Source organism: Arachis stenosperma, chromosome 9 (assembly GCF_014773155.1).
Source record: "Arachis stenosperma cultivar V10309 chromosome 9, arast.V10309.gnm1.PFL2, whole genome shotgun sequence".
Taxonomy (NCBI): Eukaryota; Viridiplantae; Streptophyta; class Magnoliopsida; order Fabales; family Fabaceae; genus Arachis; species Arachis stenosperma.
The window spans coordinates 130,995,459-131,022,347 of record NC_080385.1 but is presented as its reverse complement, the minus strand read 5'-3'; the positions used below and the strand labels follow the sequence as shown (position 1 = coordinate 131,022,347).

The following is a 26,889-nucleotide window of genomic DNA, read 5'->3' as shown; positions in this document are numbered from 1 at the left end:
GCGAATACTACTCAAAGTTGCACACATGATATAAAAGTGAGTGTCAAAAATATAGAGAAATATGTGGAGTTGATTACCAAGCATTTGGCAGAGAAATAAGAAACTTCCTTCCCAAGAGATACAATGCAAGATCCTATAGAAAAATATGAGAAAATCATTCAAAGAAGTTCACACTCCACGGAATTAGAGAACTCTCCACCCTCACACATGGAAGAAGAGGAGGATACTCAAACAAAGGAGGAAACCATGCACACTCCATACTTGCACATTCCAATAATTAAAGAGGTAATCATACAAGTCCCTTCAACTCTATGCATGCAAGCTTCTGAGAAGAAAAATCTGAATGTACCACCCACATTTGAATTAAAAAGTTATCTCCCAACACTTGAATATACTTTCCTTGGTCTTAGTGAATCAGAGAATTGTATGGAATTGCTTTTTGGTGGTATCTTTTTTCTTCTCATGTCTACTGAAGTCACTTCACTTAACCAACTAGAAGAAGAAGAAGAAAATTCAAGAACCAATCATCAAGCCAGTGATGTTAAAAAAGTGCTTGTTGGGAAACAAACCAATGTTAGATAATTTCTTTTCATTTTTTGTTTTTGTTTTGTTTCATGTGATGTATTTCATGGATTAATTTGGTGTTACTACACCAACATGATGCTTGCATTTCATTGGGTACTTGACCCAACTTCTCATTAGTTGTGTCACATTAAGTTTGATGTTCTCATGCCAAATTTGGTGTTGCCACACTTAACCCTTCCAAGGTCCACTCCTCGCATGCCAATATATTAGTAACATATTTATTTTGCTTTATTTTATCTTTCCTCTCGTTTTATTTTTAATTTTTTTCTGAGTTTCCGCCTTACTGTCTTATTTCTACTAGACAATCATGATTATTCTTATTTTCATCAACACTGTTTTTTTTTATTGCTTAAAGACAAGCAACCATTCTAAGTTTGGTGTTAGAGGCTATGCTCTACATAACTTAAAAGGATGATGAAGAGGAAGATGATAGCAATGAGAACTAAGGTTATTGACTTTTCAACTATTTTTTTAATTTAATACCAATAAATAACCTTAACTATTTGAATCAAATTAGTAAAAAAAACTAATTAAACACTTATCATAAAAAAATAAACAATTATATACTTAGTGAACCAAAATATTTCGGATGCAATATAGTTTTATCAGTGTCGGTTACAAGTAATTCCGAATATTTTCTGATTACCCCAAGAAGATAAGCTTCAGAAACACCAACCTCAGAAAGGAATTCAATCTTCCTTTGAAGAGTTTTATCAATGCTGGCAGCGAAAATTTTTGCAGAACAACCTGCAGACAACAAGGAACACAAGCTTCTTATTTGGGAAAAAAATGAAGCATTTTAAATTAGTAAGATATAAAACTAAAGAACAATCGCATGCATATAACACGTGACTGTAGAAAAAAGAGAAATACCTATAAAAAAATCTTTGGACTTCCGCAATTGTAGCTGCGGGCTTCTAGCAATGACCATGTCTAACTTATTTCCCTTAACTCCAAGATCAACCAACTTATCAACATCGACCTCAACTTGCCAGTGGAACAATCTAATGTATGTTTAGATTACAGTTTACAAATAAGAGTTTGCATAAAATTTATTTTGTAAATTTGATTTTGATAAAAAATTTGTATTAAAGTGATTTATATTTGATAATTTTTGTATCAAAATGAATTATAGTAAATAAATGTTGTTTGGCTTATACCATTCAAAATCACTTACTTACTAAAATAGACATTAACTTAAATAATTTTTTTATATTATCCTATCATTTTAATTTAGATATTTAAATAGATCTTATTAGTTAATTTTATAATAAAATTAATATTTACTTACTAAAATAAAAATAACATAAAAATAGACATAATATATTTTTAAATAAAAATAAAAAATATAAATAATATATATATATAAAAGAATATTTAATGAAATATGTTACATTTTTTAAGTATCAACGTAAGAATGTTACTTTAGTATTTTTTTACATCATATTCTTATTCTAGTATTCTCAGTAATCTTATTCTTAATATTAATTTGAAATCCAACGTTTATGATTTTATTATTATCTATGATTAATTTTTTATTTCATTTATCTTTTTTAATGGAATCATAATCTATATTATAGAAAAGTTACACTAAAACATAGTATACGAAAATTACAATTAAAGAGAGTATTAAAAATAATAAAAAAAATTAAATATTTACTTTGTAGTGATTGAAACAAATCTGAAAGTTCTTGATGATCTTTTTATATAGTATATTTTTAGTATTTTTTTAGTATGTTATAATTTTTTACAATTATTATTATTTACAGTTAATTTTGTTTAATTTACTTTCCCTAATAGAATCAATAAATCATAATATAAAAAGATAATAATAAACATAATACACAAAAATTACAACTATAAAAGTGTATAATGTCAAACAAACAATTGAAAAAAATAAATAAATAATAGAAAAATAAAGCTCATATAAATAGAAATAACAAAAATTCTATAAATAATACAATAAGATACATAAAGGATAAAGTTGGTAAAAGATAAATAAATTGTTAGTATCGCACGTTAAGAAAACGCAGAAGCTAAAAATAGTTGCTTCTGGTAAACGTGGTTTTGGTAGCAAAACCGCAAGCAAAACCACTTCTACATTCATGAGGAAAAAAATTTGCCAAACCAAAAATTGAAGTTTTCAAGAAATCTAAACGTGCTTCTTTCCTTCCAATGAGTTTTCCAAACACACCCCTAATAGGTAAGATTGGCCTTTGATCACACAGTCTATACATATCTTTCTAACCTATAATGAAGCATTTCTTTTGTTACTAGTCTAGTACTTCAACAAAATAATTTTTCTAGTCATACTAATGAAATATATCTACCTTAACTACCTACTAACTCATCCATAAAACAAGTATCACTAGCATCAATGGATACAAGCACATAGGTACTTAACAAATTCAATTCTTAATAAGGCATCAAAAGGATCAAGCAACCACAGTCATATGGAACTTACTGCTAAATATCTCCACATAATCTTATATAACCATTAAGATCCTAAAGAAACAATTACGCAAAATTAAAAATGGTAAGTACTAATTAGAATATTAATGAGTTGATTATGTAATGATTTTTGAAGAATAAAATTTAATTTAATTTTATAATTAACGTTTGAAAAAGTTCTTAACATATTCTCTTGAATTAACCTTACCACTAGCAACTTGTAAAAGCCTAAAAGATCAGATATTGATTAACTTGATGCCAAAAATTTATACTTAAAACACTGCAATAGTACATCATATTAAAATGTATGCCCACTAAAGATTTTTGACAGCATTGACATGGTTGTGATTTAATTAATATGCTAAGAAAGGATATTTTAACTTGAAAAATACAATACAACAAGTTTATTTCAGTTTAGCATCTTATTCAATTGAAATTGTTTGATCTCATTGTAGAAGTGCCTATTTTCATGTACACTGAAAAACAACAACTCAAACTAAAATCCTTTTTAATTTGAGTAATATTTATGTAATATTTTCATTTAGCAAAAAGTACATTACTTATGCAATGCAGACATGTTTATAAGTTATAACTTACTATAAAAGTCTAGCACCATCTCCCACAATCTCAAAGGACAAGAGTGGCAATTCAATTCAAGCATATAGATTCACTATGATTTTCACTAACTATAAAAGTCTACCACCATTCCCCACAATCTCAAAGGATAGCTACTTGTATACCTAATTCTAAAACAGAACTAATTAAAATAGTAGCACTTCCAAAACAATTTTTTTAAAGATAAAGATAAGTGTTAAAACAACCAACAACAAAATTATTACCAAAAATCAGTTTGGATTAGCATGATGCTAGAGTTCAATTTTGACAGTTGAATCTGAGCAGTCAAGTACTAACTCAAGCTCAGGAGCTTTCTCCAGATGATCTAACAAAGGGAGTAAAAACCTCTACTCTGACTTGCCTGATCAAAACATCAAGCAGAAATAAAACAACCAGCATTTTAAAGTAACTACCAAGATACCAAGCGCTTGAACCTTAATAAAAATATAATAATAGTAACAATACAAATTCTTTGGCATGCGAATTTCTATCTCTTAGGAAATTATTAGTATAACCATGGTTTATCTTAAGAATTTAGATCCCAAATTGAGTTTCATGCTTCTAGAAGACTCTTAAAAGAATTTTTCTCCTTGCTATAAATGGGGGTCTTAACTTAGTAATGAAGCAGTATCAAACTAAAATTAAGAAGGGATTAGTTTATCTTAGGAAATTTCTGAACATTACTTCATCTGGCTTTAGCTCTTTTATAACCTATGAATTCAACTAATTAAATTGCCTCTAAGTACTAAAGCTAAAATCTTGATCAATAACTAAATTAGCTAAACCTTAACTTCAACTATTTATTTGGCTTAACTTTGATTCTCTTCACACATTTGAACTTGGGGCAGTACCAGGCAAATCATCTAATACAGGAATCAATAAAAGTGAATACAGGTGTACCTTTGAAAGAAACTGGATTTGGAAAACCTGCAAGTTTGGAGCTCAAATTAAGCTTGTTGGATGTGTTCAGACATAGGAAAACCTTAAATCCTCAATATAATCTTGTTAAAGTGTAGTTATTTTCAAGCATGAATGTGGTAAATTCAAACCTTCACTCCAATTAACTTTTTCTCAATAAGAATATGTTTGAGCATGCTTTAAAAAGGTTGTAGAATAATTCATAGACAAACATGAAAAGATATGCTCAGAACATTATTTTCCCTATGGTAATGATGAAATATCATTGAAATAAACCAATGAGAAGGATTAAGAATAACGAAAAAAATAAATTAATGAATAAATAAATAAACTGGACAGTCTTAGTAGCTAGAAAATTTAAATTTGAACTAACTTAGAATACGACGACGACGCTGCCAACCACAATGATGATAGAGCTACGAGAAGACGACGACAGCGGCACTGCTAAAAGATAACACAATTCAATTCACACACTTCTGCAATCCACATTCAATTCAAGAATGAAAAAAAAAAGTTCTGATAAACAAAAGAACAAATGAAACAGTAATTTCATGAACAAATTCAGAAAGAAAACACTAAAGAGTTCTTATAAATTATCTTTTCTACAAAGATCTTTGATCTATAAGAAAAACTAACACAAATTTCATTGTAAGCCTTTGTTTGGTCTTTGAATCATAATAGAAATTTTGCCCCCAAAAACTAAAAAGCAATGAGAAACAAGATATTAAAATGGGAAAGAAAAGGTTACCGGAGTTTACATACTCAAAAGTTGTTTTCCCCTGCTAGGGCAGAGAGCAGGGACGATGAGGAGAAGTGGCTGCGATGCCGACGAGTTGTCAGTGACGGCAACGCCGAGGAGAAAATTTAGTGATGACGACGCGAGCAGGAGCGACGGGGACGCCAGGAGCAGAGTTAGTGACGGCGCGTTGAGGAGAAAGAGACAAACAGAGGCGTGGCCACGGTGGCAGTTCCTTCCTTGTCCGGCGCCGTGCTCTCCTTCTTCCTCTTTTCTTCTTCCCCTTCGATCCCACTCTCTTCTCTCTTGTACTTATCTGTTCTTTCTTTTATTCCTCCGTCCGTCAGTGGCTAAGTGAGCAAGGATAAGGTGTATGTATGTTTAATTTGGAAATTAGGTTAGGGTTAGGGTTAAGGAAAAAAAAAAAATAGAGAGTTTGAAGATTTTGATAAAATTTTAAAGTAGAATAGTAATTTACAATTAAATTTATTATAACAAAAGTATTTTAAGAGTACTCAATTTATAAATTAGGGTTCCGTAATTACTCCTATTTAAAATTAAGAATAATTTAATAAATATTAAAAGATCAGGTCTATATATATTTTGTTCTGAAGGGAGGTTCTTAAAATTTTGTTAAGTGTTAAAAAAATATTATGTTAAATTTTAGAGTGAGAATGAAATCAAAAGTATATAATATTTGTATATATTATAACAATAATTTTTGAATATTCTATAAATTTAATATTTATGAAAAAAATATTTAAATCTGTATGATTATTTATAATCATTTTTATATGTATTTTTTAATTTATATAATTATTTAAATAATATTAAAAAATTGTTATTTGATAAAATATTATTGTAATATTTATAAAACCGTTCTTTAAAATCATCAAAGAAAATAGTTTTATTTTGTTGCTATAACGTAATAAAAAATTGAACTTCAACAGTAATACGGTAAAAATAGTTGTCTAAGGCTATCTAATAGAACGGTTTTAAAGTGTAACATTTTGGCAACAGTTTTTATGCGTTTCTTTTGTACAATTATTTAAACAACAATAAAAAATCATTACTTAAAAATAAATCATGATAACGATTATAAAACCATTTTTTAAAATAGACAAAGAGAACGATTTTAGTTTGTTGTTATAAAATAATAAAAAATTAAATTCAATAATAACACTAAAAAAACCGTTATCTAAAACTATCTAAAAAAATAATTTTAAGGTTTTGTGAAATTTGACGTTACTAAAGTCTATATTTATTGTAGTGTACTAAAGCTCTTATTTTTCTCCAAAACAAAAAATTGTTTTCTCATGATAATTGATTAAGGCAATCTGCTAGGTTTGAGATGTATGTGTGTGAAGAATAATTTTTATGGATGCTTCTGCATAAATAATTACATAAAATATCTTATGATGCCTTCTGATTTCTGCGTGAGTTTTCTAAGACATCATATCGCACTCAATGAAATTGTTTTTTGCTCATTAGTCAGAAGATAAGGTATATTATCTTCTTTTCTATATTTATAATTTAAATTTTTACCTAAAAGACTAACATAATTATTATCTTCAGTTGCTTAATATATTTATTAGATAATCTTAATATTTATTATACTTTTGTCTTACGAATAGTATCAAGAGAGTGAAATTATACTATAAAAAAAGTTAGGAAATAGGTCTTCTAAAATGAATAGTAAAGAAACGTAATTTTTTTTCTGACGAAGACTTTATGTTTAGCGACTATATATTAAGACATGTATAACTGAAAAACTATATGTTATCTTTGATACTTTATTTATGGCTTATGCGGTATGACTTTTAATTTTTGATACTATATATGAATTATAAAAATTATATGTCATATTTGATGTTTTGTTTATGGCTTATGATTTCTAACTATTACGAAATTCTAAACAAAAAAATTATTTGTTCAATGAGGTTAAAATAACAGTTTCAATTGCTATTTTAATTAAGCAAAATGTGTCATTTTAATACGGTAAAAAATAGCATAAAATTATTATTTTAATCAAGTAAAAATAATGATTAAAATTGTCATTTCAATTAGGTAAAAATGATGGTTAAAATTGCGATTTTAAAATGAGTAAAAGTTACTCTTTTAACTGGTAAAAATGACAGTTTTAACCGCCACTTTAAATGATAAAAAATTACAATTTTATCAGGTAAAAATGGTGGTTCTAACCGCTCTTTTAAATATAAAAAAATGTTATTTTAACTGGTAAAAATGGCGTTTTAAACTGTTGTTTTAAACAAAAAAAAAATCCCGCCATTTTTACCGGATAAAATGGCAGTTTCAACTGTCATTTTAAACATGGAAAAAACTGTAATTTTATCCGCCTTTTTAAACACATAGAAAATCGCCATTTTAAATCATGAGGATTGTGGCGGTTTTTCGAAAACCACCGTAATATCTAAAATGACGTCCAAAATTATGGTTGAAAATGCAGTCTTGAGAATAATGACAGTTAAAATTATTGTGCATAATTACTCTAAAAAACCGTTGTTTTAACCAAAATTTTTTGTAGTACTCGTCATTCTTCTATTACTAATTACTATTATTGTATTTTTTTTCATTTCTTCTCCTCTTCTTTTTTATGTTATTATAATATTTTTTATTTTATTTTTCTTTGTTTTGTTTTTTTTATTTTTGTTTTTATAAAAAATAAAACAAGAAGAAAAAGATAAAAAAATAAAAAAGAAGATTAACATGATGACGATAAAAAAGAAGAAGAAAGAGAATTTTAATTGTGTAAAATTTATTAAAAAAGATATCAAAATTTATTAAGTTTGACACAAAATTTTTAAATTTTGATACCAAAATTTATTAACAGTAACAAAAATTTTTTTTAACTAATTAAAAGTTATCAAAAATAAAAATAACACCAAAATTTGTTGAAAACAACATTAAAATTTGTCGATCATAATACCAAAATTTTTTTCAATATATCTCTTTCAATTTCTTTTTAGCCAAATTTTTCAATTTTTAACTAAACTAACAGTTAGTTTTATCTTTGAATCGAACCCATCCCATGGTTCTGAAAATCGGACCGGACCGACTGGTCGAACCGATTCAACCGAGAACCGACGATGCAAGTAGTCCGATTCTCCCCCTATAAGCGCTCGAAAAAAAACGATGAGAAACCGTCGAATCGGCCGAGAACTGATCGGTTGGGCAGACTGGTAACCAGCCGGTTCGGATAAAACGACGCCGTTTTTTAATTTGTAAAAAAAAAAGAGGTAATGACCAATTCGGTACCCGAAAGATTCAAACGCTGACATTTTGGTACCTGATTATTATTATTGACAAAAAGGTACCTGAATGTTTTAAATTTTTGCCATGTGTGTCCACATGCTTGCCGGACCATAGCTCCAGTGAGTACGATGCTTACGTGGACGTCGGATTTTGCTGACAAGATGAGTTTTATATTAAATGAAATTTGTAATTAAAACTATTGTTAGCCTACCTGAAAATTAAGTTAACCTAATTCAATATTGGTTTTGCCCCAATTTAATTTTGTCCTAAAACCCAATTAGCAAATGCTGTTACTAGTTACTGAGTTACTGTGACTTAGTGTGTCACTACTAGTAAAACTCAAAGGTCACGTAGAGAGGGAGAGACGTTGCTCTGGAAGCTTGGCGTGAAGAAGAACGAGAAGCCTGAAGACTATGTCCATCACAAGCTCACCATTGAGGTATACAATAGGACTTACCAGTTTCACATTAACAGTATACCAAGTCAAGAGTATTGGGAGCATCATGAAGGGTTGCCTTGTCTGCCTCCTTCATACAAGAGGCTTATTGGTAGACCTTCAAAGAAAAGAAAGAAGGACAGCAGTGAGCAAAATTCTGGGAGCCAATACAATGCCAAGAGAAGATATGGCCAGATAACATGTCAAACCTGCAAGAGAGTAAGTCAAACAAATTTATTCTCCACTATCTACTTACATAATATCATTCAATCATTTCTAAATTTGATGAATGCTGATTTACTTTATTCATTGTCTGTCTGCAAGGTTGGACATAATAGTATAACTTGCCCTGAAAGATCAACTGGAGCAGCAGCTGAAGAAGAAGGAATTGATGAGGATGAAGCTAGAGAGCAAGAAGCTAACTGGGAGGAGACCATGGAGGCTGCACATGCTGCACATGTTGCAGATGAAGAAGACCTCACTCAAAACCACCCAAAAAGTCAGCTTGATGAGGTAAACAATTGTATTTTAGCAAACATTATTCTTTCCAAAATGTTAGACCTGAAACTGAGAAAGCCTTTTTTTTAACTAATGACCCTACTGATACAGAATACTGAGCTTGATGTGTCTACTACAACAACTACTACACCCCCTAATGCAGCCACTACACCAGCAACCAGCTCAGAATCAGCACCTCTAGTGGCAGCAAGGCCACTAGCACCAACACCACCAATACCACCAACAAGAGGAAGGGGCAGGACCACTCGAAGAGGAACAACAGCAAGCTCAACAACACCTCCCACTCCCACACAAAATGTTGCAGCTGCACCACCACCCCCTGCTCAACCTAGGGTTGTCAAGCATGCTGCTGGGTCTAAATCTCAGATCCCACCCTCACCAACCAATGCTGCAGGACCAAGTAGTGGGCATAGGTCAATGCCACAAGGTCCATTGGTTAGGCCCACTCTTCAAGCCCAACCTTCAGCCACATCTAGGCCACCAAGTGTGACTAGGAAACCATGGCAGCAGCGAGCCCAACCACACAGAGCAGGTTCACAGGTTTCATGTCCACCCCATCCTTGAAGAAGAAAAAGCAATCTGGACCACAACTATCAAAGCCTTCAGTAAGCAACAAGAAGTGACCTTAGTTTCTTGGGTTTTCATTTTGTTTTTAGTTCCATGTTGGACCTGATATATTTACTATGCACCTAAGTGCCATTATGGCATGTTAAGTGCTAACCAAGTTTTTTGTGATTTTGTTACTGTCATCTTGGATTAGTAGTACTTGCTATGACCATAAGTGTCATTATGCCATGTTAGGTTTTTTTGGGGCTGGCTTGTGTTATTTTGGGTCTGAAGTATGTTACTCTGAATACTTATGGATTATGATTTCATGCTATGAGACAGGTGTTTTATTCAGCTTCTGTTTATGGCATCTTTTCTTAAATGTTACCTATCTTATATATAGCTTGCTCACAATTCAACAACAATAACTCAGTCACAGAATAATAATAACATAGCATCCATTAATTCATCTCAATTACAATTAGGAGAACATTACAAAGAAATAAAATTTCATTCTTAAACTCTTAAATTTAACCATTGTCTTCCTACTTAGCCAAACAAAGCAGACTCAAAACCAGATTTAACCCAAACAATATACAGATAACAATCAACAACAACTCAACCCTCTTCAGCTACTTCTTCATGTCATTCACCACAGAAAGCACCATCATCATCCTATCCCTTTCCCGGCCATCACTACACTCCAGATTGATTATGCTTTTCTTCTTTGGTTCTGTTATGCCCACCATGTTGCTATTCTCCGAAGAAACTTCTCCTTCCACACATTGCTCTTCTATTTCATCCAACTATTAAAAATACCTACAACGTCTTTGTGTGTTCTAGCACGACACAAAAATTTCATGAATCAGAGTGCGATCGAAAACTAAATCTGAATAAGTGGAGAAAACAAACCCAAGAAGATTGTATCATTTCGTCGCGTATCCATCAACATTCTAAGCTTACCTTCCACATAGGGCAACGTAGAAACCATCTATCAGGGTTGCTACTTGTCTTCGACTTCAATGGAACCATTGGAAGCGGACAAAAGCAACACCCATCGTAGATTTTATTGACAATTCCTGAACCACCATCCACGTCAAAGGCTTGAATGGATGAGTGCTTTCTCACAGTTCCACCTTTTCCACGAGCCCTAGTTGCTTGCATCTTCCAAATTGGGATCCTGCTCTAGGAGTAAACGAAGAGAGCAAAATTGGGTTTTAGGGCAAAATTAAATTGGGACAAAACCAAGATTGAATTAGGTTAACTTAATTTCCAGGTAGGCTAACCATAATTTTAATTACAAATTCCATCTAATATAAAACTTATCTTGTCAGCAAAAACCAGCGTCCACGTAAGCATCGTACTCACCGGAGCTATAGTCTGGCAAGCACGTGGACACGCTTGGCAAAAATTTAAAACATTCAGGTACCTTTTTGTCAATAACAATAATCAAGTACCAAAGTGTCAGCATTTGAATCTTTCGGGTACCGAATTGGTCATTACCTCAAAAAAAAGAAAACGAATCCAGGTTATTCCCAAACCCCCCCCCTCGTGACCCAACCCCCCCTCTCTTCCCCCAATAATTCATTCATTCATGTTCTGAATCAAATAAATCCTAGCCACCTAGCCCTCCATCATCGCCGCCTAACCCAGGTCCTCAACGCCGCCGCCGTCCCAGGTCCTCAGCACCGCCGCCTCTTCCTCTATCGTTGCCGCCTAACCCAGGTCCTCCATCCACTACAAGAAAATAAGCTTTTTGTCACGATTTAAAATCGTGCCGAAAAGTACAAAAAAGCGTGCCGATAACTTTTCACCACGTTTTTTGAACTATCAGCACGCTTTTGAAAGGGTCACATCCGCCAACGTGCCGGTAGCTCTAATGCCGCGCTTTTATGGATCTATCGGCACGCTTTTGTGTCTTGCAACGCTTAAAAAGCATGGCCATATCCATTAACCTATAGCTACGCTTTAAAAGTGTACCAAAAAGTGTACATATCGTCACGCTTTTGAAGTGTGCCGATTAGGTTGGTTTTCGATACGCTTTGAAAGCGTACCGATAGAGCACATACAATCACACTTCAAAAGCGTGTCTTGCCAGCTAAAATCTTTTGCCACGCTTTCAAAGCGTGGCCTATTCCTTTGTCAAATTAAAAAAAAAAAGAGGAGAAAATTAGAAGGTATAAAAAATTGATTTTTTATTGATTTACATGAATTATTTATATGCTAAAATTGTAATTAAAAAATTACAATACTTTAACAAAACTAATAATTAAATTAGGACAAAATAAGTTCATCATTAGAACTTAGGAGATCATTAGAACTATCAAAATTATCATTAGAACTTATCACCAGTCTTGCTCTTTGATGCAGTCTCTCGTAGGTATGCTACCATTTTATTGGCACCTTCAGATTCACATTCCTGTTCACATTCCTACATGAAGGAGATGGATTTGTAAAATAAACCATTACACTTAACCATGCTCATTTTACTAAGAAAATCAAAAGATAAAACTGAAATGCCAAGATCATGTTACAAATGAAACTTCAATTGCAACCATGATTCACATTCCTACATGAAGGAGATGGATTTGTAAAATAAACCATTACACTTAACCATGCTCATTTTACTAAGAAAATCAAAAGATAAAACTGAAATGCCAAGATCATGTCACAAATGAAACTTCAATTGCAACCATGATCTCCCGTAGGTATGCTACCATTTTATTGGCACCTTCAGATTCAGATTCCTACATGAAGGAGATGGATTTGTAAAATAAACCATTACACTTAACCATGCTCATTTTACTAAGAAAATCAAAAGATAAAACTGAAATGCCAAGATCATGTTACAAATGAAACTTCAATTGCAACCATGATGACACTTACCTCATAGTCATATCTAAAAAAAATTTCTTCTATAAGTTGTCCAGTGTTCCTTTACAACATCAGCCACAGTGATCAGTTTTCCCCCTGCCTTCTTGTCTTTGTTGCGGTGCGCAATAATAGAAAGCCAAGCTAAAACAGCCCTGTAAACACAAGATACATGGCTGATGCATGTTGCTGGTTATTATGCTCACAATTTATGAAAGTCTCAGTCTTGAAATTGATTACATCTTTTTTATGTTTTGCCCCTTTATCAAAACAAGGATGACGCAACGAACAGAGAGCGAATAGAGTCAAAATGAAAAGAACTTACCATTGCTTTCGAATAAATGAGTTCTACATATGCATGAATTTCTTCTCAGCATTGGTCACATTGTCAAAATTACCAAGCCTCTGCAAGGTATCAAAATGTTTCAATGAATCTTCAAAACGTATAGTATGAAGAAATACTAAAAGGTGCAATAGATTTCATATTCCCATCCCAAAGCCTCAAACTAAACCTTTACAATGATCAAGCAGAAATTTAATTGTCAAATTAGAATCACAAATGGTAATTAAGCTCTCCTAACAAGGTCTAAAATTCGATTAAACCATCCAATTTAAGTGTTGGTAAAGTAAATTTTTTTTGTTCCTGAAGTTTTCGAAAGGTATCAAAAATATCGACGTTTAATTTGTTTCAATTGTGTCCCTTTTGTTTCAAATATGTCTCTTAACCCCGAAGGATATAATTGAAACATATTTGAAATTAGAGGAACAAAATTTAAACGTTAAGGGTAATTTTAAAATTTCTCAAAAACTTCAGGGACAAAAGAGTATATTTTATCCTTTAAGTGCAGTTGATGTAAATCCAAACAACAATTTGTTAACAAACGGCATATAAAGTAATTAGGAGACTCTTATGGGTTAAGTAATTAGTGACATCGCTAACATGTAAATACTATTAAGTAGGTTTTTGGGTAAACGGCAAAATATTTCCCTACAGCTTTTCTATGTTCTTTCTTTCTCCCTTTGAGACACTTGTATTTCAAGAAGTTAATAATAAAAGTAACAAAGAACTACTGAGCCTCATAGCCACAGAGCCATCCAAGTTTTACCCAAAAGCTTTATCAGACCATTCTTGTATCACAAGAGTTACATTTAAAAAGGTAAAAGAGATTATAAATTTTGAAACAAGGATCATATATATAATCATGCATACCCTTAGCTCTTCAAATCAGCAACTTCATCATCAACTTCATCATCACTATCTCCTTCTGATAGAACTTCTTCAAGTTCCATTGGCTTGAAGGACAAATAAATAAATAAATGAAAACGAAAATGAGAAAAATATTTGTCCGACATAAAAAACCATTAAAGAGCATGTAATTACATATTTTGATTTCTTTTGAGAGAGAGAGAGAGAGGAGATATTTTTCTAAAATATAGAATTGCTAGCATACTCTATTAAGAACTTTCCATTTGATGGACAAAAACATATTTTTGGTAAAAAATTGCTATTCGCATCCCCAACATTATCGAACCGATGATCTAAAATCACATTTATTATCCAAACAATTGCAACAAATAGAAAATTTCCACAGGAAGATACAGGGAGCACTCTGTATAGGCCTCTCATTGTATTCGGCTCTTGTTTTTTCAGGACGATTTATATGTGGTATGTCAAGAAAACTGAAGTGCAGAACAGTAAACAAATAAATGGCAATCACTTATTACCTGGTATATGCGAGAGTGATAGAATTTTTGCTTGCTCAACTGGGAAAGGCTGAAATGTTTTCGAAGAGCTATGTCAGAGCTGTGTACATCAAGTAATTTACAGGAAAAAAGATTTATGATCACATGTAGACAATGACATGACAACTTATTTCAACCCTTCCTATATACCAGTCCATATATCATTTAGGCAGATCAGTTTTATTCCCTCTTAGTAAATATTGAGAAAAATTACATCTCTCTACTTCCAATTTTTATATTTACATATTCGCTTCCTCAGTATTCTACATTTGTAAGATACTCTCCAAACACTTGAAAACTTAAAGAATTTCAGGGAATCATAAAAACCTTTAAAAAAAACAATACTCCCACCCCGAGGTAAAGCACAAACCTTCATTCTCTGCTGATCTTGTGCAGCAGCTTTTGCTCGCACTCTAACTTCTTTTGGATCAATTTTAGACTAGGGACGGATCACAAAACCCAAAGGTGTTGCTTCTGGCCTTGATGCATGTTGCCTTGAAGAAGGCTGTCCAGACCTAGGCCTGCATTATACATTCAGAACAATTAGCATCTATAACACAAATCAGTGACAACTTAGTTCACACTGCTCCACCAGTAATATCTTAATGCCCAAGACTTACTGTGGAAATTCCAAATCAAGATCACCATCTTTATATTCTATCCCTGCTGCTTTATTTGCTGGCCTGTAGAAATTCAGCATATTGCAATACATAAGACAAATATTGCTTAAGACAAGCAATTTAAATCAGAATGGTTGAGCACTTTTTAACAGTTGGCCTCCTGAAAGAAATCCTGTCGTTCTCAGCATTTCTCATGTCCTCAAACTGTGTACTCTTATTAAATATGGGTCGGCTATGCAATTATAAAGCAAAAATGATGTGCTTTTTTAAGTATCTGTCCCCAAAAAAGAAAACTACTCCTGGATGAAAATGGATAGCTTGTAAAAAAAGAAAATGCATACTATTATAATGTATTCAAGAATCAGTATAATTTTTAAGGAAAGATAAATGATACATGCTGAAGCAAGAGTTTCACAGATTAATTACCCATTTGTCAACCAATTCCTTAGCTAGTTTTCTATTTACATTGATTTCTTCATCGGACTTCGATAACAGAAGAGAAAAAAATGTGGAGAAGTAACTAATAACAGATGACGAGCATAGATATAGAAGCTAAACTTCAAATTTATATCAGCTTTTTCATGATCCCCCAAATCTGAAAAACATTGAGCTGCAATATTAATTATTCCTATTCCTTCAAAAATTTCAGCAGCTTGCCTAAGAATTTCGTGCGCATCCTCAGGATTCAAATCACGCAAATGGTTTGCAGTTGCCCTAAGACCAGCAGCCTTAGACTTTTTCTCCCAGTAGGAGTCCCCTGCTCTTTCAAAACACATTGTCGCCAAGCAGAGTTATTAATTAAAACGACTTATCACAAGCAGAGTTTCTTGGGGCAAGAACAAATCTAAACACAAAGTTTAATTCATTTAACAAGTTTCAATCCTCTTTTATAAAAACATACAACAACTCAGATCTTAAACCACACACATAGCAAAGGAACAATTAACTCAAACCATTAATATCAATCAACAAAAATTAAACAAATCAAAATCCTAACCGTGAATGCTTAAAGTATGAAAAGATTAACTTACTGCTAGTTGATGTAGAAAAACTAGAATAACAGAACAGGCAAAGCAGTAGTTCAGCATCACATAGCAGCAGCTGAGCACTACCACAGCTGTAGCAGAACAGAACCAAATGTCAAGAAGTTTAGACAAAAAAACCCTAACCCAAATATCAGATTAGAACAAAAAATATAAATTTAGAAATATCAGAAAAAAATGAAGAACCAAGAAAATCAAAACAAAAAATCAAATTCAAAAACAAATAATCAGATCAAGAAAAATTTTGAACAGATAATTTACCACGGTGCTGCGAACGCTTAACGTGGCTGACGGAGGTGCGACGAGTGAAGGAGATGGAGACGGCGGCGTGACGACTTCAGAGAGGGAGACGGCAACGCGGCGGGTGCTGAACCATGGAGGGAGGAGTGACGATTGAGGGTTTGCGAGAGAGAGTGAGCGTCGACGGAGGGTTTGCGATAGAGAGTGAGCGCCGAGGGAGGCCTTACCAGAGTGAGTCACCGCCGAAGGAGGGATAGGTGTTTACAGGAGAGACGGAAGGAGCGCCGACGCAGGGAACACCGGCAGAGGTGGCACCTACGGAGGGGTTGCTAGAGAGGGTTGGAACGAGGTTGACCAACGAATGTTATTGGGGGGAGAGAGTGAGAGCACCGGCGATGAGCTCTATGTTAAGTGAAGAGCGCCGCCGCCGTTAGGGTGATGAGCTCTGTGTTAGGGTTTTCGCTTTTAAGGCATTGTTTCAAAGAAGAGGAGGGTGTGTTTCGAAGAAAGGAAGAAGTGTTGTTAGGGGGTTGTTGTGTAAACTGTTTGTTTCGAATTAAGAGCGGTGGAAATTTTTTTTTTTTTTTTGGAACTTTGTGGCCACGTTTATAAAGCATGCCGAAAGATTTAGAGGAAACGGACACACGCTTTAAAATGTAACGATAATGAAACCATTTTGCCACGCTTTAAAAGCGTGCCAATTTCTCTCTATGGCCACGCTTTTTAAGCGTGGCGATAAAAAAGCATGGCCAAATTTCAAATAAGTGGTCACCCTCATAAAAGTGTGCCGATTTTTCTTTATGGCCACGCTTTTCAAGCATGGCCAAATCACAAATCAGTGGCCACCCTCGCAAGCGTGCCCATAGACCACTTTTGGGCACGCTTTAAAAGCGTGGCAAGAAAAAAGGGTGCCGACAGACCTTTTTTCTTGTAGTGATCGTCACCGCCTAACCCAATAACTCAGTAGGTCCTCTTCGGCTCTTCATCTTCGTTGGCTTCTCGGCACGGACCCAGGTTAGTGGCTTCTCGTCTTCATCTTCACTGAGGGTTTCAACTGTTTCAAGTTTGGTTCGGTCTTGGTTTCAACTGTTTCAAGTTTGGTTCCATTTTTCTTCAAATCTGCTTCGGTCTTGGTTTCAACTGTTTCCAGTTTGGTTCTAAGGGTTGGTTCTTCAATTCTTTTTTTGGTTCTGTCTTGTATTTGCTGGATGCTAATGGTGGAAATTTTACAAATTTACAAATTTGTATGTATGGTGGAAATCTGTATGTATTAAAATTTGTTTTACCAGTTGCTGATAGTGTTTTACTAGTGGACTACTTGCTTGTTGGCATGAGCTTGGTTGCTATCTGAATATAAGTATGAAGTTATGAAACTAGTTCTTGAGAAGAGAACTTTCCCAAGATTTAAAGCATTTGGCAACACTCAGATGGATTCTTTTGTTTTCAAATACTATTTTTATCTTATAGTTGAGTTCTGATTATCTATATATAAGACGATTATGTACTTTTCTTATCTTCAGAAGTTTACTTCATTATTGGGAATGTGTGAAATGTTATATATTTGCTTGAATGAACAATTCTAATTAACAATAACTAAATTGGGTTTCTTCTCTCATAAGAAAGAAGTTATTTTGTTGGGGCTATGTCAAATTGGATTGTAATGTTGAAAGCTTAAATTGTAGTATATCTGACCACTTGATTCTGGTCAAGATCAAGCAGCTTCTGCTCTAAATTCAGATTCAAGTCTTCAAGCTAGACTCATGGATAATAGCAGCCTCGATCAACCTTTAGACTCATCTGCTCACAGCACTGCTCAACAGTTATCAGGAGGAAGGTATGAGACAGTGTTGAGCATACTTGATAACTTATGGTGGTTGTTTTATAAGCAAAATTTTAATGTGCTGACTGCAATCATTTTGTGTCAATACTAAGATGTTTATGGTGTTAAATGTTTGATAATTTTAATAGTGCCGTTTACTCTCAACATGAACAATTATGAATGTAAATGAGAACTATGCCAAAATTAAATTACAATATTTCTCGCTTGGGCCAATTAATGATTACTATTCTATATTAGGAAGTTTGTGTTGTTGAGTGTTGACCTGTTAGAATGTTCACTTTATTTTTCTGATTCAATTCAGGAATTCAGCTGGTAATGTAGCAACAGTGGCTGCTAGTGTTCCACAGCATGATGCTCCCTTTACATTCCATTATTACTAATTCTATTTTAAGATTTATATTATACTATAATTATATTTTAAAATGTTTATTTATAATTTATTTATTATTTTATTTTAAAACGATTTTTTGTATTGAATCACCGGTTAAACTGATTGAACCAATAAACCAATAAATCAGTAATTAGAACAGTTTGATGACCGGTCCGATTCTCAGAACCTTGACCCATCCTGTACACGGTTCCAAGTTGGGAGTCACTTAGATAAAGATGTCAAAAACGTCTTTTTTTAAGATGTTTTTTAAAAATTAAAATTTAATACATATAATCAATTAAATTATATTATTTTTATTAAAATTAGATTGGACAAATCAGTTTAGTAAAAAAATTAATAAATCAAATTTTAAACCGATATAAATTAATATTTTTTATAAAAAATTAATACAATATCCTTATTATAAAACACAACTAAAATATCCCTATTTTATATATAGTAATTTTAAAAATTTTAAACGACACGACAGAGAAGAAAATGATTAGAATTTAGGATTCTCAAAATTAATATATATAATAAAAGTATTTTAATCATTTTATATAATAGGGGTATTGTAGTTATTTTTTATAAAAAATAATATTAATTTAGACCGATTCAAAATTTAATTCACTATTTTTCGATCAAATTAATTTGTCTAACCTAATTTTGACAAAAATAATACAATTTAAGTGATTATATATATTAAATTTTAATTATTAAAAAATATCTTTAAAAAAAATATTTTATGCGTCTTTATTGGGAGCATCCCCTACTCCGGGTTTCTCATAACCATGTGCGAAACAAAATACTACTAGCTAAAACTAAATAAGAGCAATGTAAATTTCGTCATAGTACTGCTAATAACAACAACAACTAGTTCACGCGCGCGCATCCTCACTGAAATTACATTTGTGGCTATATTTTGGCCAACCTATTGTGGGTCATCATATTTGCTTTGCGAGGCAGAAACACACCCTAAGAACAATGCAACAAAATCAGAGTCTCGAAAAGAACTTCATTTTTCCTCTGCATATATTTTCTAAAATTTAGCTACTAATGACTTGATATGCTTAATTGGAATCAGTTTTAATAATAATAGATCTAACTCCTACTCCTCGCACAACTTAAAGCTAGTGATTTTGTATCTAAGTATGTACATTCTAAAAAAAGTAAATCGTAAAATTTATCTTAAAAAGATTATTTGCTTTTTAAATTGATGTTTCTGAAGGATTTTTATTGTTCATGGTCATAGCATCAGAATTTTTTGATAAAAACGTTAAGTGATGTCATAACACACTTGATCGTTCTAATTAAATATTAACATAAAAAATTTATGAAATTAGATTAATTCAATCTTAATTTAAGAGATTTTAATATCTTAAAATTAATTTCTCTTAATTTATTATTTTAACCGTCAATTAGCATTGTCAAATATGCTGATGTGATCAATATGATGTTACTTAATGTGGCATATCAGTAAATTTTGACGCCATCAACAACAAAAGTAATAGAAGAACTAACGTAACGTGACTAATTTAAAATATTTAAAACACAAATTTAATTAAAAAAAATTTAGAGAATAATTTAAAAAATGAGTAATCTTTAAAGGATAAATTTAACCATTTAGTCTTCTAAAAAATAAAATAAAAGAATCTTTCTAGAAACAAAAGAAAATTGTCAACTTGTATATATTGACTTGGAAAGTAAACTTATGGGCGCCTACGTTCTTTAGTCATCACACTATTACTTCATTAGACTTTTTCCTTCTTCGGTCTCTGAGTTGAATAGTCATCTATCTACTATATGTACAACCAATTATATATTAATAATTAAATAATAATAGAAAACAGCTTGATAGGAAACTTCCCTATTAGTATATAGTCTTCATAAATAGCGCAGCTCACATGTATGCATTGAGCTTCTGCAATAGAAAGGAGTAGCAAGCTACGCAAGACAAGGTGAGCTAGAATCATTCCCTCTCCTTTTTCATTCCTTATATATGACTATGAGTTATGATAGCCCCAATTAAGTACCTTAGTTACGCATGAATATATATATGTATAGTCTTATTCGGGAAATAAGAAAGTCTCAACTACTGAACTACCATATATTTCAATTTCAAAAATTATCATCTATAGGGGTTGATTTTTGTTATTTCTCCGTATTTATTCATATAATTAACACTTATATTTGCACTACTACTCCTCCTCTAGAGTTGTAAGAGCTAAATGCCACTACCTGAAATTCACTTATTATTGTAAATCTTTATTAATTTGCATATATACATATATATACTTTAATTTGGCTGATTGAGTAGGTTTCTGAAATATGAAACTTCGGTTCAGTGTTTAATTTTTTTTTTTCTTCTTCCCTTTTTCATTGTATTAAAATTCCTTATTACAACTAACAAATAGTTGTAGAAACTAGGCTACAACATCTTCTTATAAAGTTCTTTAGCTAGTTGTAGATCATAATTACTTACTTTTTGTTGTTGATTGGTGAATCATGGCTGGAATTAAGAAAGGACAAAAGAATATTCAAATGGCAAGATGGTGGAGAATTATTGTAAAAGATATAATAAAAGGATTGAAGAAGCTGACAGACGAAGGGGAGAGCAGGCAATGGATGGAGGACATAAGAGGGAACCTGGCTATGGTAGCCACCGTGATCGCAACCGTAACCTTCCAAACGGGACTGAATCCACCGGGCGGCGTTGTCCAGAACGGTGACCACGGGAATGTAAGTTGTTCAAAGATGGTTAAATCAGGAGGAGGCAATTATCAATGCCCCGGAATATCCGTTATTGCAGGAGGTGAAAGAGCATTTCAATTCAGCGTATTCGTGACCTTCAACAACCTGTCTTTTGCTTCGTCTCTGTTGGCCTGTTTCTTTCTCGTGAGCGGGGTTCCTCTGCGTAAGCCACTCGCCATCTTGCTCATGGCGGTCGACATGTGCTTCTCTCTTGGTGCCCTTGGAATAGCCTATTGCGTCGGTGTCTTTATGACCGAACCGCAAAATGTCAGCTTCGTCAGGCATTTGTCCATCATGATATCTGTCATTACCTTCTTTGCAATTGTGGTTTTCTATCTTCTTTTTCGCCTTTTAGTTACCTTCAAAGAGTTCTTGAAAGGAAATCAAATCATTCATGCTGCTGCCCCTTCATCAGCTATTGCTCCAAGTCTAGAACTAATCTGAAATCCGTAGTACTACATAGTAACATAAAAATTCAATTTTAGTTATTTTGGTGTTTGATTCCTGATCTTCTTTTGTGTCCTAATTTAATTTGTAAATATTGATTCATATTCGTATTTTATTTAGTGGAATTATATAATGGTTTATTTTCAACATGTAAACTCGCTCTTAGTTACGTTGTTGTTTGATAGTATGCATGGGATTAATAGTCTTAGTTTGGATTAGTTTTTTTTTTGTGAAAAAATATTTTTTTTTAAAAAAAATAAAATATTTTTATTCCACTTAAAATTTATTTGGATTAAAGTTGTAAAAATTGAACTGATTAATGGACCGATTGAATAACTGATTTAATAATTTAGTGGTCTAATCAAAATTAAATTGTAGTTAAATCGGTTTAATTCATTATTCCACCATAAACTTCAAATTAGCCTACACCTAGTCCAAAACAAAAGAAACAAACATTAAAAAAGGAAATAAAAGCTTGAATCATAATTCTCAACCAAATCAAATTGCATAGCATCAAAATTCTTTCACTTCTCTTGATAACCATACACAAAGAAAAATGTGACTGACTTTTTTGGCCGATGCTTTTTAGGTCATAGGCAACTGAAGTGCTTGGTATTGTCTGATACAAAAGTTGGAGATACTGGATTATTTAAATCTAAATCACAGCTTTCTCAGAAGTTAATATTTAACCACCTTAATTAGCTTTCTTATAGTCTAATGTTAACACACACACATCCTTTTCAAGCCGCTATTGGATTCCAACTGCCGTGGATAAATCGTTAGTTTCAATCCCATCTTTATATTCATTGTTTCTGGTTTCTTTCTGGGCCACACTTGATTCCTCTTATTCTTCATACCTTAAGGATAAGAGTCGCTGATTTAAAAGACCAAAAGTTATTCATACAATCATACTCAATCCATTTTTATCGAATAAAAAAAATTATTAGGTAGTTTTACGTACCTAACAAGCACTATCATTTATAAGTATTCTTGGAGTAGAGTGATAATTTACCTGATTAACAAATAATGCAATAATTCATTGTAAAAAAAAAAAGAATATACAAAAAGAGAAGATTTTTTTATTTTTCTTTTAATTAATATTATAAAATATGATCTCTTATTATATTTTTTATATAATAAAAAATTATGTTTGATAACTAATTAAAAAATTAAGATAATCCATTTAAAAAGGCTTGGCCTCATCTAATTGAAGACGCTTGATCCCATGTCAGTGATCATCACCACAACAATTGTTTTGCCATTGGCAGTTGTCACCTGCTTCCACTTTGTTTTGTTGGCTACATTTGAATTCGAAGAATTAATATTTGAAAAACGTGAGAATGATCAAAATTTATTATTTTTTGTTATTATTTATTTATTAATTTAATTTTTTTAATCTTTTGTTATTATTTTAGTCTATTAGTTGATTAGAAACACTTAGAAATTCTAGTACATTTCTTTTATCAAAGACTGCATCGATTCCTATTATTATCACACACAAAAAAAAATTAGTTCCAGATGAAAAAATAAAATAAAATTTGATTGTTTGAATTATAAAAATAATTACTTTTTTTTTAGTTTCTTAATTTGTTAATTCTTTATGAAACTATTAATTAGTTATTTTTTCCTCCTAGTTAACAGAAGATTACAGAATTAATTAAGAAATGGTATGATAAACCATATAAAAATTTTGGGAATGTCCCTCTTTTAACAAAAAAGCTTTGGTTTAAGGAGTAAAAGATAAAAATAACGTATATATCATACAAATCATATAAAGCTTAATGTTAGGTTATTTTCTTGTCTTATCTTATATTATAGTCATGAGCCAATGTCAATTCAACTGTTCCTAAACAAAATATACCTTAATCACTGTTTTAAAGAAAAATACTTTCCATACAACAATGATTGTTAATAATATATGAAAGATCTGATTGTAATCAAGCTAAGCTACCCGGCCCCGTTATCATTTCACTTTACAAGTCACATTCTCTAACTCCAATTGAAGTTATGATAACTTGAAAGTGATGTTTGTTCAGACATCTTTTTTTCTGTTACTTGTTTAGTATTTGATCACGCAACAATTAATTAATTAACTAATTATCTATAAGAAATGTTACATTGTACTAGTCAATGATCATATGTGATTACACATAAATTTTAATTTCTTCACACGTCTGCCAAAAATTGAAATATATAATTTATGTATATCTTTCTCATCTATACTATAATTCTACCCTTTCTTTTTTGCTAATGTGCCGATTAATAACGTTATTCTCTTGAATAATTCAAATTGATCATTAAGTTTTCACGTTGTATCCTCAATAACAATAAAGCTAGCGTGGGAGTGAACGACCATTAAGGCATTAACAAATTAAAAACAACTACTCCTCATTGTTGCATACAATTGGCATCATCCATACCCACCTACTGTATTCAAACAGAGCTTAATACTAGGTTATTTTATTGTCTTATTTTATATTATAGTATTTTTTTTATATGAGCCACTTTCTTATTAACGATGATGAAAAATTTTTTTGGAGGGCTTTCAAATATAAAACAAGTAAGCAATTTTGTTAAATAATGTCATATATACGAGAGGGTGTGGATATAATCCATGAATAGTTAATTCCTGCTTACAAAAAGGTATTGGAAAGGTACTGCAGATAAAAAATGAAAAATATATAAAAAAAAGTAAGAAAGAATCGAGCATCACTCTTAGGTGGTTCTGCTCATTGCGGTAGTTTTATTCCACTGAGCTCAACTATAGTAAGGATGGTAACATAATTTAAGTGACTTTAGATCTTATTTAATAGATATTTATTTATATAAAAAAAATTTTATTTTGTATTTTATGTGAAACAGAAGAAGCAGTTGGGACGTACACAAACTCATGAGAAAATCTTTAAGAAAATTCATACATTTAAAAGTGACAAATCTAAATGGATGAACAAGTACTTTCAAGACACTCATGTGAGATATAATATAAATATTAAGTGGATATATTTTTGCTACTACTATTTTGTTTCTTCTCTATTACTTAGTAGTAGGAGCAGTGTTAAGTGTTAATTAATTTGTGTTGAAAGTAAGGGAAGGGGTTCATCTTCCTTATTTTGTGCCCCGCTGCTCATCCTTTTTATTTAAAATGAAAGAAAGAATTGACATGTATGATTAAAAATTGAAATAATGGAGAAACAAAAATATATGCAGAGAAGGAGAAAAAAATAATTGAAATATTCTCAGCTCTTTGATATCTTGATTTATGTCATTTATTCTTTTACTTTGATCACAATAACATGCAGAGAAGGAGAAATGGGAATTTTTGTTTTCCTTTGAGTTGATTTAGCTAAATTGTACGAGGAATTCTAAGCACATATATATTAGATATGAGTTTGGTCCAGCATAGTTCACCAATTTAGAGGTTCGTGTTAGCTACTTTGTTAATGAGACTAGTTTATTTTGTTGGCTTTGTTATTTACTAGCTTTTGCAAATTGTTCTTGTTGCTTCCGGTGAGAATATTATTTTGTATTTTGTAATGCGGATCATCTAAATTTTAGAGCTTATTCTATCTGAATTATTAGGAAATGTAACACCCTAACTACCAAAACTCACGCTTCCGGCTGCGCAACTCTGATAGCTCGGACATTACGACGACACTTATACTATTTAATACTAAAATATGAGTCTGTTTAAAACTTTAAACCGCAATATCGCTTCCAAAAATACTTTTGCTATACAACGAACATCCGTACATACCATACAACTTACAGAAACTCATAAGGAGTACATCCATATATATACATACATATATATAAATAATATTACAAACATTAACCAATACAATTCCTATTCCTCTTACAGAATATATAGAGATAAAGGCGAGGGTACAATAAACCATAACTGAAACAATACAGAGCATCACAACAATAATTAAATACACCCTTTGTGACTTCAGCGCCCATATCCTGAAAGGGAAAAAATATAGGGGGGTGAGAACATCATCCTCGAAAGGATTCTCAGTAGAGGGTTTTTGGGAATTACTGTAATAAGATACATGAAGATAAACCGTACCAGTGATTAATAACCGACTTATGCCTTTTTTCAAAAACAACGGTTTACAATAAAAGAGAAATCTGAAATCCTTTTCTGAAAGAGGAAACTGTTCATTTAAAACAACATTCAAAAGCCTTTCAAAAGGTTTATCTATGCTGAACCAAAATAGCCTTTCATACTTTTCCAAACCAGAAACACAAAGCCGAAATCAACCATCGGTTCATCTCATTTCAACCACGGTCCTAGGCTCAAACAATCCAACCATTAATCAATCACCACAATCCAACAGAGTCCCAGTTGCAAACACAGATAGAAAGTTCAAGTACAAACAAACAATTACAGCAAGTAGAACAATTAGCAGTTAATCACAAAGGCAAACCAAGAACAATATGCACACCCAAACAGTGTCACATAGATGCATATGATGCATGCCTGTTCTAGTGGCTGATGATATCATCTGTCGGTTACCAAGCCAACCCGACGTGTCCGGTAGCTAACCCGGGCACAGTCTCTCTGTTACGCATTAATATCATTAGAGGGTATCTGCGCCCTGTCGCCTTTAGAGGGTATCTGCGCCCTGTCGCCATTAGAGGGTATCGGTGCCCTGTCACCCTTACAACCAGAGAGAAAACACAAGCATACTCGCTTACGACATTCATCTCAGCCATTCGGCTTAAATTCACAATTCATTCAATTGCATACATGCATTTATATTCAACCATGGATCACCATCCATCTCAGCCATCCGGCTCACGGTCCAATCCAGAACCAACCAACTTATCAATAAATACAGCCATTCGGCTTAAATTCATAATTCATAGCCAGCCATACGGC

The 26,889-nt window shown here is 32.2% G+C and overlaps 1 protein-coding gene and 2 long non-coding RNA genes across 11 annotated transcripts; 1 reads left to right on the top strand and 2 right to left on the bottom strand.

Annotated features, from left to right (window-relative positions):
* Positions 1-1,030: 1,030 nt before the first annotated feature.
* Positions 1,031-5,648, bottom strand: LOC130947416 (uncharacterized). 5 transcript variants are annotated; one of them, XR_009072665.1, is made up of 6 exons: positions 5,318-5,648; positions 4,943-5,013; positions 4,552-4,578; positions 3,876-4,012; positions 1,459-1,589; positions 1,031-1,332 (listed from the first exon to the last, which is right to left on the bottom strand). It is a non-coding gene; the product is annotated as an uncharacterized LOC130947416 (long non-coding RNA). The 5 variants fall into 5 exon arrangements; XR_009072663.1 differs by having other exon boundaries at positions 4,943-5,010; XR_009072664.1 differs by having other exon boundaries at positions 5,332-5,648.
* A 6,626-nt stretch (positions 5,649-12,274) lies between these two features.
* Positions 12,275-17,112, bottom strand: LOC130947642 (uncharacterized). 4 transcript variants are annotated; one of them, XR_009072735.1, is made up of 10 exons: positions 16,618-17,112; positions 16,345-16,430; positions 15,314-16,070; positions 15,064-15,214; positions 14,676-14,724; positions 14,161-14,243; positions 13,276-13,355; positions 12,966-13,105; positions 12,797-12,826; positions 12,282-12,510 (listed from the first exon to the last, which is right to left on the bottom strand). It is a non-coding gene; the product is annotated as an uncharacterized LOC130947642 (long non-coding RNA). The 4 variants fall into 4 exon arrangements; XR_009072738.1 differs by lacking the exon at positions 12,797-12,826 and having other exon boundaries at positions 12,275-12,510; positions 12,966-13,126; XR_009072737.1 differs by lacking the exon at positions 12,797-12,826 and having other exon boundaries at positions 12,275-12,510.
* A 3,549-nt stretch (positions 17,113-20,661) lies between these two features.
* LOC130948196 (uncharacterized) lies at positions 20,662-22,144 on the top strand. 2 transcript variants are annotated; one of them, XM_057876907.1, is made up of 2 exons: positions 20,662-20,764; positions 21,327-22,144. In XM_057876907.1, exon 2 carries the CDS (start codon positions 21,348-21,350, stop codon positions 21,999-22,001), a length of 654 nt encoding a protein of 217 aa, XP_057732890.1. In that variant the 5' UTR covers positions 20,662-20,764; positions 21,327-21,347; the 3' UTR covers positions 22,002-22,144. The 2 variants fall into 2 exon arrangements, with proteins under 2 accessions (XP_057732890.1, XP_057732891.1); XM_057876908.1 differs by having other exon boundaries at positions 20,663-20,764; positions 21,331-22,144.
* Positions 22,145-26,889: the final 4,745 nt, after the last annotated feature.